The sequence below is a fragment of the Hermetia illucens genome, chromosome 6 (assembly GCF_905115235.1).
Source record: "Hermetia illucens chromosome 6, iHerIll2.2.curated.20191125, whole genome shotgun sequence".
NCBI lineage: Eukaryota > Metazoa > Arthropoda > Insecta > Diptera > Stratiomyidae > Hermetia > Hermetia illucens.
Genome location: NC_051854.1, coordinates 87,773,308 through 87,789,040, shown reverse-complemented (window position 1 = coordinate 87,789,040; position 15,733 = coordinate 87,773,308). Strand labels below are relative to the sequence as shown.

General features: G+C 43.1%; 1 protein-coding gene across 5 annotated transcripts in view; it reads right to left on the bottom strand.

Moving 5' to 3' along the window:
- The window catches only part of LOC119660330 (very low-density lipoprotein receptor-like), a 492,367-nt gene that overhangs the window by 48,135 nt on the left and 428,499 nt on the right, over positions 1-15,733 (bottom strand). For all 5 annotated transcript variants that reach the window (XM_038068812.1, XM_038068807.1, XM_038068808.1 and 2 more), the window contains one exon: positions 11,616-11,842. In XM_038068812.1, coding sequence (XP_037924740.1) covers positions 11,616-11,842 — 227 coding nt within the window. The remainder of the gene's footprint in view (positions 1-11,615; positions 11,843-15,733) is intronic.

Below are 15,733 nucleotides of genomic sequence, written 5' to 3'. Positions count from 1 at the left end.
TTAACGATAAAACCATTTACTTTTGACTTTACATGTCTCCTCGCATACGCAAGGGTCAAAAATCGGGTTCCTTTTAAGAGGGCCCTACCAAATTATTTCCGAGAATTTGACCTTGAGGCTTTGACATATTGATTTCTCTATTCAAAACAATTTCAAAGGAAGGACCAGTGAGAAATAAAATATTTGACGGAGCAATTGTCTATATTCGGAATAATTAGATTTCACACCATTCCGGTTCGCACCTTGGGAAGAATTGAGTCGAATTTTGCTGCTGAAAACGAACCCTCATTCTATTTGACATATCTCTTAATGGAATGGGAAAGATTGGAGAAGAAGCCACTCAACACTAAATATAATATTTCTTTCGGTGGCAGTAAACCGTTTCCTCGTGCCGAACTAAAACTGATTTCCTTGAGTTGGGTGCCTAATCAACGCCCTTAGGGTGGCATGTTTATCTCGCTGTCACAGGATGTGACTTTTATTAAAAGCCCTACCGCGTACTAAATTGAGTTAAGTATAAAACAGAAGAAAATCTAACTGAAAAAGCTTCCAGATATACCGCCAAGATCCTAGGAATTTATACCTCGGCGTTAAGGCTAGAGTATTTAATTTCCCTTCTAAAAGTTAGTCAAATTAACCTGTAGTATGCCAAAGCGTTTTCCTATCTACTGACAGCAAGGTTGGCAAAGTTGTAGGATTGTCCTTATATATTTCTAGTTCAAGAATCATGGATTCGTTTTAACAAAATCTGATGTCAAAATTGTAAGAGGAGAACCTACGACTGTGCGTCAACTTGGTCAAGGGAGACGGGCTTGGAGAAAGTGGATTGTTGTGCCGACTACAGGAAGCCATTCCCAAATGAAAGGCGCCCGCCATCTCGTTATGTCTAGCCAGCAATTCACACCACTAAAGAGCTTGGAACACATCCTTGTGAGGGGAGCGCCGGGAGCACACGTTCAGTTGGGACGTCAGAGCAAGCCTAGGACAGACTGATGCTCTTATTCCAGGAGGCTGACGGGACTGAAAGGAAACGGTGGCGCTGCACTGGCTTTGACGCCTATCGAACGTGGCTTAGTAGCTCCGCCACGGATTCTACTGCCGAAATCCCTTGTTCTCAGCTGGAGGTAACATAAGTGTCTTCCTATTAGACCCCGCTATAGGCTGCTGGTAGATATGCAGCACAGGTTTACTACCTCTCTTTGGTCGTTAGGGGGAATTTCAACCTGTTTGAACAAGAACACTCTTTCCATCACCTTTGGGAATATACCGCTCGTGGTAGCCTGAGGCAATACCTCCGAAGGACATTACGGCGCAGTCATATCTGATGATATCCTCTGACGAGAATGGATTCCGCACTTTGGTTTGGCATTATGCGGTGAAGTTATTGTGCCAAATCGGAAATCATATATAGGAATTGTGTATTATATGCTCGTAAGTGAATCACAACTCCAACTTTATTAAGGTTTCGTGGAAAACAATTCTTATCACTGCCTGTCTGTCACACGCACTTTTCTCCGAATCGGTTTCACCTATTGGCATAAAATTAGGTACAAAGTTTGGAACAAACACACGGAGTAAAAATGTCGGCCTACGTTGAACTTGTGCAAAACAGGGGTACAAATTTTTCCACCGAATATGGGCATGCCGAGTATCAAATGAAAGGTCTCGATCAACGCCTTTCGAAGTAGTTAACATTGGTTATAAAGGTAAAGACTGGGTGGGGTTGGAAAATGGGTCAATTATTTGTATAAAGAGAGCTTCTGGTTTCCGACTTGTTTCTAACTAATAAGCGGCTTACATTCTAGATTATCTCATAACATTCGTTTATCAGTAAATACAATTATTACTATTTTATCTTTTATTGTTGGGAAGGTAAATGTGCAGACTGGCCCTCTTTCTTTTCCTATCAACTAGAATTTCTTGTTGTAAAAATCCCATTTTCTATTTCAGGTTTCGGTGAGGTACTAAAGGCCACGTGAAATTTTGTAAGTGACGCGAGAGGAAGTGAAGCGAACACAAGAACCCTTCACCCCTCTCATTCTTCCGAAACCGGCTTGCGCAAAAGCGTCCCAGCGAGTGTCGGGAGCCTCCAACGCTGCAACATTTTCGAGTTTCTAAGATAGCTCTGCAAGCCCTCTGGAAACCCAGCATCGTAACGTCCTATCTGCCTGCTGGATACAATGAGGAAGATGATGGAGAGAGTCATCTACAACAGACTCCTAACCATCGTCGAAGCCAGCAATAGTTTGTCGGAACGTCAGTTTGATTTTCGGCATACGCGCTACGATGGACGCAATTAGCGTGGTGGTAAACCAGGCATTATTTCTCGCGGCTACTGTGCCGTGTTGGTGCTGAATGTCAAAAACACATTCAACTCAGCCAGCTGGAATAAAATTAAAGCGGCGTTGCTAACATAGATGGAGTACCACAGGAATCGGTACTTGGCCCCTTGATGTGGAATATCATGTATAATGGGGTGCTTGCTCCTCCCGTTCCAGAGGGAACTACGATCGTCGGCTTTGCTGATGACCTAGCTGTGGTTGTTACAGCAAAACACCCAGAAAATGTGGAGGTTTACGCGGCGATAATAGCGGCAGTGGTAAAGTACTGGTTAGAAAGAGCCGGGCTGACCTTGGCGGACGCGAAAACGGAAGCGATCTTAATAACCAATTGCATGGAAAGTAACACTGTGAAAGTGGAAGTCGGTGGATATACAGTCGTATCAAAGCCGCCTATCAAATGTCTGGGGATGATAATTTCCACCAAATTGAGTGTTAGGGAACACCTAGAATATGCATACCAAGATGCAGCCAGTGCCATCGCGGCACTTGCAAAAATGTTGCTGGATACTAGTGGGCTGAAATACTGTCGCAGGTTATTTCTAGCCGGAGTGGTGCGTTCCGTCCTGCTTTACTCGTCCCCTGTGTGGGCAGAGGCGCTTGCAAACTCTCAGAGGCGGAAGTAGGTGAACTCGGTTTATCGGCTGATAGCTTTTAGAAGCGCATCAGATGAGGCAGTATTGCTGGTGGTGGGCATGACCTCTGTCGACATTCTGGTGAAAGAAATGAGTGTGTTGTACCATGCAAGGCGTATGGAGAGGCACATAAACCGTAGAAATGCGGCAAAAGACCCATGATCTCTGCCAATCTCAGATGGGACGAGTCTACGAAGGGTCGGGGAACGCACCCCATTCCCAACATTAGGGTGTGGCTTGAGCAGAAACATAGGGAGACCAACTACCACATTACTCAGTATGTCACGGGACACAGTGGGTGGTACAGGCAGTATCTGCATCTCCGAATCGCATCTAGGATGGCAGACTGGGACATCCAGAGCATGTGGTATTTCACTCCCAAAGATTGGTAATGAAGACGAGGAGCCTAACCCAAGTGTTGGCAGGAGCGTGAGTCCGGAGAACTTAGTTGCGGAGATGTTAAGGTCCGAGGAGAACTGGCTTACGATTTGCAGGAGGAGTTGCTGAAGGAGCAAAGAAAGAGGAAAGCCGAAAGGAGGAGAGAGACGAGTGCCTAATATCCCGCAAAGTAATACCTAAATGGTGGTCCTGCGGAGCTGGGGCTGGAGAGACGGGGGGTGGTTTTCAGGGAGTACGAATCCCACATGCGCTTGGTGTAGCTCTGGGGGAGCTGATGCGGACGTGTCTTTCTAAGATTTTCCACCTCCGTGTACGAACACAAAAACAAAACACCGTCCTTGACCATCGAAAAATTCATATAAGTCATTATTTTCGAACTTTCTATCACAGTATAATGCTTACTTTTTTCGCGAATAACTTGCGACAGTTTACTTTTTATTCAGAATATCCGAATATAGAGTGCTTTTAAAAACAAAAACTTCGTCGTTCAACAGTAATGTGGGCGACTCCTTCTTCAGTTTTTCCATTGTCATTTATTGTGCTGAACAATATGGGTAAAGTCCTCATAAAAATTCTAAAAAGGAACTCAAACCCCAAGCAAGACAAAGGAAATACAAAAGTTGTTTGAACCTGTATCTACTTCACGCATTCTCCAATTGAATATCTCTAAATTGAGCCCATTCCAAGCGAACCTATCTTCCAAAAACGCTGATAAATCTCCTCCATTTAACATTTCCGAGTACTTTCAATTGCTTCAATATTTCTCTCAATTCAAACGGGACGAATGAATGACAAATCGAATTCTCCAAGATGTAAAAAGATTGCTGGAGAAAAAGGCATAAAACTAGACAATTGCACGGAACACTTGTCCTCCGTTCCATTTCAACATTTCGCAATATATTTCATTCAGCTGTTGAGGGTAGGTTTCCTGCAAAAGGACGCAACGTAGATTAGAATTCCCTTTTAGAATTTGAATTTTATTTAAATCACTTCAAAGTGTGCGAATTCAATCACCTCCTCAACCGAAATGAACGAATGGAAATGGCGAGTAATCTCGCTAGATTGCAAAACCAACATTTTATTTTCGACAGCGTTCTGATTTTATAATGCTGACTTTTCCAGGACCACCCCACGGTAGGACGTATATGAGGCTATTCCAGAATATTTTTCGCGATAACTTTTTGGACAATTTGAACTTCATAAATGGCGCGAAATGAAAATCTACTTGATTTTCCTTTCAGGAATCTTCCAACTTTTCATTTCAGCAACTTACATACAAATGAATGGACAAATGGATAATTTCAGCTTTCCAACCATAGAATTTCGCCATTATTCCACGATTATAACATAATCCTATAATCCTGCCCTTGGCTATTCATGTGTTGACCCTGAATCATACTAAAACCGAACCGAACCATTTTGAAAAAGAAAATAATCTGAATTTCAATGTCAATGCGAGTGAGAGATACAAAAATAGCAACAGCAAGATTTATGGAATTGAATATGAAGATTTTCACGAATATCCTTCACTCAGGAGATTTTGCTGGATAAGTAGATTTACTTCAAAGTTTTCGTTTCGACGCTATTGGAAAGGACTCATCGAACTCAAATAAACTTTCAAAGTGATTTTTTTGTGGTTTCGGATGAATTTGGGATGTCCTTTGAAGATTCAGTCTAGATAAATTTAGAATCTTGTAGGGATGAGGCGAATGCTGGAAACAATCTATAAAGTTGCACCGTGGGAAATTTACAATAAAAAAGTCACGTTGAGGGAGTTTAGTTTGCATGATATATGTGGTCAAGGAATCAGGGAATTGTTTTCAAAGCATGCATATTGGAATGATGGTGGCTAATTAAGTAGAAAAAAAAAATTGTAGCTTTTCCTATAAATAGGAAGTTGACGATCCGCTGCCTTTGCTTCCCGCGTTAATGAATCTATCAAAAAGGTCTTGCATCCTAAGAAAACGTGGCGCTATAATTACCCAATGCCAGGACAAATTGAACAAGGGCACTTAGTGAAAGCCTCTTCTCATTACCGTAAATTCAAATAACGCGAAAACCAAGAAAATCTGGTTTGTACACTCAACAACGATAGACAAGGTTCAATGTTCGAATTCACATACTTTTCATTGACTCCAAGGAAACTTCCACCAGTGATAGGAAAGATTCTGAATACAGTGCTATACGTAGAAAGGGTATTCTAGGGAAATCAAGAGCTTATTGAAGCGATATATAAAGGTGACAAGTCCCATTTACAACATCGAAGTAAACTTCTGGAAGGACACTTAGTCGACTCAGGATGTCATGTAGAACCAGTTCAGTGAATAACTCCTTGGATAAGCAAATAATAAATACCCCCCACATACCAATTTTCATAACGACTGGGGATTAACACCGAAAAACACAAATTTCGAAGCACGGTGACCCGAAAATTAGGACAATATGGAGGTATGGAGTCTATTTCGGACCCTAGACACTATATAGTGACAGCCTCTTGATTTTTTCAGATTTTTCGGGTTGGTAGTTTCTGAAAATCTATCTGTTAAAGAAATGATTACTTTCGCTCCCGCACTGCCCACCCTTCGGAAAGTACTAATTGAGACCTTTCATTTGATACTCCACATGACTATATTTGGTGAAAAAAATGTACACCCCCCTTTTGCATGTATGGGGACCTCCCCTTAAATTCGACGTAGAAGGATGCAACAAACTGCATGTGTCACCGTTTGCAGTTCCGACCTTTCCATCAAATTTGGTGTGAATCGCTATAACTGTTTCCGAGAAAAATGCATGTGACAGACACACAGACCGACAGGTAGACAGACGGGTAGGCAGACCTGTGGGCAGTTGCCAAACCTCCCATCAGGCGCGTCCCTTCGTGCGAATAAAGGAATGCTCGACGGGTGCGTATGAATATGGGGCAGAAGGATATGCCCAAGTGAGAACATACGTCGCTGAAAGCAGCAGTGACACCAACCGCATTCGAGTGTAAAGAGTTACGGAAGGCTCTTCAGTATCGAGAGCCGAATCCGTTTAAGAGAAGCTCAACGATTATAAGATCTCCCTCAATTTCCAAGGCGGAAAAAGACCTGGACAACGGGAATCCCGCTAATGCCAGAAAATGTGCGGAAAGAAGAATGGAGGCTTTGGAACAGAATTCCGACCTGGAAGAGTCTTCCTTCCTTTTTTTTGGAACGAAAATTTTTGACTCTTTGGAATTCATCAAAGAAAAACACAACGTGCGTCAAACAATCAAGCATATGGTGAGAACTATCAGAGTTAACAAATCTAGGGAAGATGAGAAAGATTTGAAGGAGAGCCCTAAAATTACTCCTTCGACGATGACGCAGGTGACACTCAGCCGTATACTCGCGGATGGACAGAGGAAAAAGAGGGTTCGGGAAAAGGAAAATGAACATCCAGGAAGTCAGTAAGTTCCCAAAAACCAAAAAGTCGTACCACCCGCTTTGAAGAAGGGGCCTAAAACCACGCTAAATGGGCAAATAGTGCCTAAAATGCCAATGAAGCCGATGTCGCAAAAGGTACACGAAGGTTGAACTAAGGTTGGACAAAAGAAGCTTAAAAAGAAGAAGGAGAGAATGAAAATCCGTCCCGGGGCGATCATCATTTCAAGCACGGGTAGTATGCCCTATGTACACATACTAAGAAGAGTGAAAGCTGATCCTGATCTCAAAGACTTGGGGTGGAATGTAAGCAGGATCCGGAAGAATCAAAAGGGACATCTCATTCTAGAACTGAAAGGGACCGAAAGGAGCAAAGGCAAAAGTTTCTCAGCCAAGTTTAAAATTTACTTGGCGAAAGTGATGCCGTGCGTGCTCAAAAGCAGTGAAAAGAGCTAGATGAGGCCACTTCTAAGGCGGAAATCTGCACTGTCTTAGCGGAGCAGTTCCAGCTACACGACTTGCAGGAAGCATCCATTGCAAGCCTTAGAAAGGCGTATGGACGTACACAGACGGCGACCATCCGGCTACCAGCAGAAGCAGCGCTGCTGAATGTCGGGATTGGATGGGTAGCCTGTCGCCTTAGAGTGCGAATCTCATTGAAGAAATGCTTCAAGTATCTCTCGTACGGACATTTAGCAAGAGTGTGTAGAAGTGAGATTGATCGGTCTAGCCGATGCAGACGTTGTGGTTAAACAGTTCTCATTGCTCGGGATTGTAACAAGGATCCCAAATGCATGTTGTATGATAGAAAGGAGAGCCTGGACAGCGGGCATATTGCCGGAAGCAGCAAATGTGCCGAGTTCATAAAAGCGCTAAATGCAGCGAGAAAATGAGGTTGATTCAAATCAACCTCAGTCACTGTAGGGTCCTGCTAGATCTGCTCTCGCAGACCACTCATGAATCAAAGGTGCAAGTGGCTATAATAAGCGAATCCTACAGAAACCCTAACAATAATGTATGGGTAGCCGATCCATCTGGTGGGGCGGCCTTGTGGATGCAAACGGACAGAAACTAATAGTCAGCGCCGATGATTGACTGACGAATACAAGAGGGCGTTCTCTCTTTGAGGCTTTCGCGCAGTTGGATATCATATTGGCTAACAATAGTCAGGTTAATACTTACCAGAAAGGGGGTCCGATTCGGTTGTCGATCCGACTTTTGTTAGTCCTTCACTAGTTCGCCATATGTGCGATACGGATCGTCAGCCCTAGTGACCGCCAGGCAATAGTCTTTGACCTGAAGAACAAGTCAAGCGATTGGAAATCTGCTCGTCCACAAATGGGGAGACGTCATGTTGGTCTGCGAAAGCAATTGACGAGCGAACATTCATAGATGTGTAGTTGCACCAGGACACTATACAAGGTACACCCTCGGAAAGAGCACTCCATATCCTAGTGTGTATCGCGAAGCATGCGACTCACCGATGCCGAGGCGTTATACTTTCCCCAGTAGAAGGCCGAACTGTAGGTGGAAAAGTGGATTGTCAGATCTTCAGCCGGCCTTCCATCGGGCCAGACGAGCGGTTCAGAAAGCAATGGATAGGATTAACTAGGAGGTCAAACAGCGAGCTTACAAAGAAGTCCGAAGAAACCTGAAGCTGGCTATACAGCGAAGCAAGGCTGCTTCAAACAACTCTGTACAGAGGCTGATATAGACCCATGGAGAAGCGGCTACGAGGTTGTGATGAGAGATTTTGAGGTCAGGCAGCTCCGAAAATTGCATGTCCCGATCTCCTACTGAAAATTTTTCAGGGTTTGTTCCCTCATCATCATATTGCCCATAGTGTCCGCTAGGGATTATAACTGAGGGGCACTTCACTCCGGCAACATGATGGATTATTTGCTGAAATCGGAAGGGATATGGACTGCAGTCGAAAACATGATTGATGCTACTCGTAGGAAGCTTAGACAGAAGGAAGTCAGCCAAAGGAGGTGAGGAGCACGAACATGAACACGAGTGCACGCACTTGAGTTCGACTTGACCGGTAATGTACATCTATTTAGATTAGTCTTAACGCGACTGGTACTTTATTTATTATTCTCGAAACAGTGCTGACATCGGTCTCATGCAAGAAGATCACCTGGTAACCATTTGCTTACTCTTCGGTATTACGTCCGATCTATCCACAGACGTGGTGGCTCAACCCTTAATTCCAAACCAGTCCGCTTTCGAAAACTGGTTGTTGCTCGGCAGAGAGAAAATATCTTAGTAAACAGACGACACCATTTGGTCGGTATAAAAAGTGCTCTTTTCTTCGCTGCAAGTTGAGGTGTCGCAAAGCTAAGGTGAAAGGACGACCAGCTAGCATAAGGAACTGAAGATCATTAGTGTGGCTGCGAGTGGGGCCGCATGTGATGCACTTGGGCCTCGATACCGTGGTGAAAAAATCATTGTGTGTTCGGTGCTCTCGGAAAGATAATAACTAAAGTTATCGTGGAACGTATCAAAGAAGACTTCTAAAGCTTGATCGACAGAAAACAGGTTAATTTCTGTTCTGGATCCCCCAACATGATCATATTAACACCTTCCTGATTATTTTGGAGCAGAGTGCGAAATTCAGATAATTACTTCATGGATTACGAGAAAACTTCTCTCAACGTAAATAGGGAGAGTATCTGGAATGCTCTACGCCAGCAGGTCATTGAGGAAAAACTAACAGTCCAGGTCACGTTGTGAAGGCATAATTTCATAGGAATTTGAAGTTCAAGGAGGAATTATGTTATTGTTGTCAATGATGATAACCATGACATCTTTCCTCAAATACCTTGACCACCCTATGATATCTCTTTACACTTTCACCGAGCCATGGATCTTACCTTAATGGGTCTGAATTTGGAGGAGTCGGACTAAAGGGAAACACCAATAAGACCTAGGTTCTCAATGTGACAGGTCACCGGTTTCTTCCTTTCCGCATTAATGGATGGAAAATCGAAGGGATTAATCAGTATATTTAAATTGATACCATTGTATCTGCCGGTGGCTCCGACGTGGATGCTACCTAACCCATTAACAGTGCTAGGTCAGATATGGAAGGTGACCATCGTTGTTAGTAAAAATTTCCAAGCCGTCGTTAACGCCCGACAGAATTTCCAAGCAATAGCCACGTCGGCGTCTAGATCAAGCACGGGTAACTATTTTAATTAGAGGGTGGAGCTGGCAGTGGATAGGTCACACATTAAAGGAGAACGACAATTCCGTTGCTGGATATGTACGAGGATAGGTTTCTCGGCAAGATCTAGAGGAAACTGGAACTCATTTTGACGAAACGAAATTGATAAGACTGACCAATGTGCGAGGCCAGATAAAAGCAGCAGGATCACTCTCACGACAAAGGGATGCCCTATCATGATCCGTGATGCTGGGGTAAACGCAAGAGGTAGGATGCTCTTTAAGTCCAGCCAACTACTGACCTGTGCTGACGATACGACATCATGGGAAGAATGACCCGAGACGTACAAACTGCCTTCATTCAGATCGAGCAGGCGGCGCAAGATCTTGGGCTGCACATCAATGAAGGTAAGACAAAGTATATGGTGGCGACGTCAGCACCAAAAACCAACCAACCAACAACATCAAACCGCACTGGTCAAACAGGAATGATAAAGATAGGAGAATCCTATCTCCCATCTCCTATGACGATGAAATCCGCGCACAGTTGTTGGTAGGCAACAGAGCCTATTTCAACTTACAAAATCTGTTCCGCTTGAAACATCTCACCATAAGGTCAAAGCTCTTACTGTACAAGACAACGATCTTACCTGTCCTAATGTATTCCTCAGAGACTTGGCTTCTTACCAAAAAAAAACTGCAAACTCTTGGCCGCGTTCGAGAGAAGAATCCTTCGAAGAATTTTTGGCCCCCTAATGAGGATGGACGACTCCGTAGTCTACATAACGACGAAATCTATGAGCGATATCACGACCGTCTGGTTGCAGATAAAATCCGGCTCAATAGGTAACGGTGGGCGGGTCACTTAATCCGTATGGATGAGGATGGTCCAGCTCAGAAAGTCTATAAGGCCAATATCTATGGTAGAAAGAGAAGACGAGGCAGACCGTGCCTGAGATGGAGCGATGGCGTATGTCAAGACGCCATACAGCTTTTAGGGATATCGAATTGGTGGACCTCGGCGCAAAACCGGGATGTCTGGAGTTCCTTATTAAGGCAGGCCTAAATCGGATACCGGTTGTTGCGCCGTTGATGATGATGATGAAGGGTGAGATTCTGTAAAGGTTAGTAGAGATTTTGAAAGCGTGCCTCTTATTTGAGGCTTTACACTAGAAATGGTAATGCCCTGTAGATTGGTAATTGTAAACTGATGGTCAAATTGTACGATCAACCAGCTATTGGCGTATTTTTCAAAGCTTTCGGAAGAAGATAAGATTAACGGTTAAGGCAACATCCCCAGAAAAGTTGCAATGCAGCCCAGAAAACGAAGAATACATTACTTCATAGAGCAGAAGCTCCTGGGGATGCGATACGAAAAACAGAGGAAATAAAGAGATTAAGGCATGTAAGACGATGAAAGAGGACGAAAGTCATCGCATGTTTTACCAACGGCTAATAAAAAGTGAATAACTCGCCACCAGTTTTTCAGAAAACTTAGACCGAGATCTTTGAAGAAGTTAAAACACTCTAATTAGGTATGATATCAATAACTAAATGGAAAGTTCCTCTACGTAAAATATGACTTTTTAGCAAGATTTATTTCTACCCAACCTTCCTTCCAACTTCTTGTCTTTCACACGAATTGGAAAAAAAACTCTTATTAAACTCACCAGCTCATCGGAACCATCCAAACAATCGGGATCACCATCACAACGCCATTTTTTCGATACACATGCGCCATTTGCGCAGGTGAATTCTTTGGTTTTGCTACACACTGTGGGTTCACAGTTTTTTTCGTCACTTCCATCTCCACAGTCGTCATCCATGTCACACACCCATCGTTTCTGGATACACCGGCCATTGCTGCAGGCAAATTCATCCGAACGACATGTTTCATCTAATTAAAATGATATGGAAACAAGAAAGCATTAAGAATAAGTAGTTATTGAAGTGAATTTATATCAAAGCTCTAGAGGGTAATTTTCCCCAACAAAACGCAAACACATAAAAGCATGCAAAGGACATGCTTCAGGAATTCCAATGCAAACCCTGTAGTATCTGCTCCCCACTTCCTCCACGTGCAGAAGTAAAAGGAATTCATCTAAAAACTATGTCAATGATCAATCATTTATGCAACAGCACGAACTTTCGGAGCACTCGAAGGGAAATATGAAATTAAACTTTCATCTTCTTCTTGCTTCCTTTGGCCCTTGGTAGCAGGACCTCCCTGAGTACTTGTGAAATCATCCATTTTCATCGCCTTAGCAGAATCGAAGATGCGTCTCATTCGAGAAAATCAATGTCATACAAAAGGAAATTATAAATGCATGAAAATAACTACAACAGGAAAGAGGATCGCTCCAGGATTACGACGTTCCCGATTCTATTTGATTGGACGGAACAACTGGCATCAATTAATGTCTCAGGAAGCGACCCAAGAACAAAAAGTAATGGAGTTGCTACGGTACAACAGCATCAGACTGGTAGCAATTAGTTTATGTGAATATTTGATCACAAAGTGTAAGGACAAGATTAAATATGAAGCAGTTGATTGCAACAACTGTTTCCATTACTTATTAAAAATTCTGAACAGTATCGAAAGTTGCCTTGAAACTTGAAAAAGTACATCAGATAATATCTTTTCATGGAGGTGAGGAAGACCCAGACTATTTACTTTTGGAAAGCTAACAGGCCAATTTCTCTTGAGGAGAATCACAAGGTTATGAAAAAAGGAGAAAGCGAGTTCGTAACAAGGCAACAAGGCTCCTAAACCAAGAAAACCTAAAATGTACATACATATATCTCAATACAAGTCTTCAAAAATAAAAGGAAGTAGGAAAGATGAAACAGATGATGAATGCACGAGTAATATACGGGAGTGACCAAAATTTTACTTCAACTTCCCTGAAGGATATACATGCATTTTGTGAAGGTTAAGAATACTAAATGGGCCAATTTTTTTAAAAATTGGTGCTCCATGAAAAATCAACACAAAAGAGAAAAGGATTACACAGTGACAGAGGCGACTTTCCATTCTCCATTTTCAATATAGAAGCTAAATAGCTTGGTTAATCGAGGGCTAATCGTGGTAGTTTTCCGGAAAAAATCAGGCCTTTTGGGCTTCCGTCACTAATCTGTATTACAAGCACAATATCCATAAGCCATTATCAAATCTCGACAAAAATATGACGAACATTTTAGGCAATCTAGTAAACGATTCTGTTGGGGTACCAGCAATCAATAACCACACCGCCAGTATGAGCAGGTTCTTAAAAAATTTACAAAACGAAGAAGATTTTGAAGAAAACCGACAGTCTCAGTACCACGACAAAGTGACCTAGATCCAGTATCCTTACCTATTAATCTCGACTCAACAACTGCTAAACCCCGTTTGTTATAGGAGTTCATAACGGATCTTCCACTATTTCTGAAAGTATCCTGGTTTCATCGTATGATTTTGCTCCTACTATGGATTTGCATGGACAGGCATCCATATGCACCTCGGCAGTGAATACGATGAAACCCGCCGAGACGACAATTTCAAAATTTGACATTCCTTCCATCCATCAAGATTCATCATCATCATCAACGGCGCAACAACCGGTATCCGGTCTAGGCCTGTCTTAATAAGGAACTCCAGACATCCCGGTTTTGCGCCGAGGTCCACCAATTCGATATCTCTAAAAGCTGTCTGGCGTCCTGGCCCACGCCATCGCTCCATCTTAGGCAGGGTCTGCCTCGTCTTCTTTTCCTACCATAGATATTGCCCTTATAGACTTTCCGGGTGGGATCATCTTCATCCATACGGATTAAGTGACCCGCCCACCGTAACCTATTGAGCCGGATTTTATCCACAACCGGACGGTCATGGTATCGCTCATAGATTTCGTCATTGTGCAGGCTACGGAATCGTCCATCCTCATGTATGGGGCCAAAAATTCTTCGGAGGATTCTTCTCTCGAACGCGGCCAAGAGTTCGCAATTTTTCTTGCTAAGAACCCAAGTTTCCGAGGAATACATGAGGACTGGCAAGATCATAGTCTTGTACAGTGAGAGCTTTGACCCTATGGTGAGACGTTTCGAGCGGAACAGTCTTTGTAAGCCGAAATAGGCTCTAGATTAATGGAAATAAATTAATGGAGTCAGAAGGATTGAAAGATTCATCGAGCAGACAAAACACATCTGACCATGACGATACCAATACTGTTAGCTCCTTTATGTTATTTTGAAATAGGACAAGATAGTAGACTGTAAATGTGAAGCTGAACCTTCTCTTTCTTGACCCAAAAAGGTGAAATCAAAAAAGTGCTTCAAAACATTGGTGCCTGCGCAGCATCAAACTAAGATAGAATTCTAAATGAAAGACTTCAACCTGTGGCAGAATAAAGACAATAACAGAAACTTCACATACATGATATGATAAACAGCACCGACAATACCAGAAGCAAAAGTCTACATTTAGCTACTTCATAACCCATCACCGGATGAAGCCCGAAAACCACCCTCTGCAACATGCACAGGAGCTTTTTTTCATGAAATAATTAGCACGGTTGCAAGCAATATACTCTAGCTGCCTTTCTGGATGTAAGGGGAGCCTTCAACAGGAAAGGATTGGAGGGGAGTCTTATCCACACTAAAAGCTAGGATAATTCAATCTGCCCGGAAGGTAACCACTTAACCGGAGCTGTGAGTAGAGGGGCATCTTTCGGCGATGTCATCTCTCGGGTACTTTGATTGATAAGGATGGACACTACGATATTGTGAATATTGGGTAAGAACAGAGTGACGGTGGTAACCTACGCAGACGACTCCGTGAAATTCATATCAGGAATGTTCTCATCCGTTATGAGTGAAATCATGGAGGGCACGCTGCAAGATGCGGACTCGCCATAAATCCAACCAAAATGGAACTGATGCTATTTACTACTAAGTAAAAAACACCCGAATTTCAACTTTCGCGGCCAAATAGATACAGATTGTCACTTATTTCCAAAGTATCTGTGTATGGCACTTGAGCCAAAACATAGAACTGAGGGCTAAGAAGGCTTGCGTAACCTCATACCAGTGCAGGAAGACCTTTGTAAGGCCTTCGGTCAGGGTAGTTTTTCGGATGCTTGCATCCGTGGCCCATCCCATTTTAGCGTATGATTCTATTATGGGGTGGCAGAACCTAGGTAGGAAATACAATAGAACCAAGCTTCAGATGCCGGTAATTTACCCACTGTAATGTGCAGTTCTGTCAGACTACGCGTGTTTGAATGTTCAGCAGTGAAACCCTATGGCCACAGTAACATTTTAGGCAGTATACTTTCGAAACTCAGGGGATTCCCAACGAACTACGCCACATACAGACCGAACAGGCACAGAAATCGGCGCGTTGTTGCAAAGTTATGATACCGTATTCTTCATTGACGGATCAATTATCCAAGGAATTAGTGACAAAGTTTTTTCTAGTACACATAGTTTCGGGATTCGCTAGTATATTCCAAGTGCCGATAATGGCGATACTGGAAGGCAATCGAAAGCCGGGACGAACTCCACGGGTAACAGAGCTATTCTAACTGATAGCCAAGTGGCCATTAACGTTTTGCACTCAGTAGCGACATCCTCTGGGATGGTCAGGCAGTGCAGAGACGCACTGAGTAGATTGGCAATACACTCAAAGTTACCCTCCTTTGGATTCCCGGGCAAAGAAACATAGAGGGGAATGAGAGAGCTGACGGATTAGCAAGGTGAGACTCTGCTTTTAGTCCTCACTCGATTGACGTAAGGCGTAATCTATTCAAAC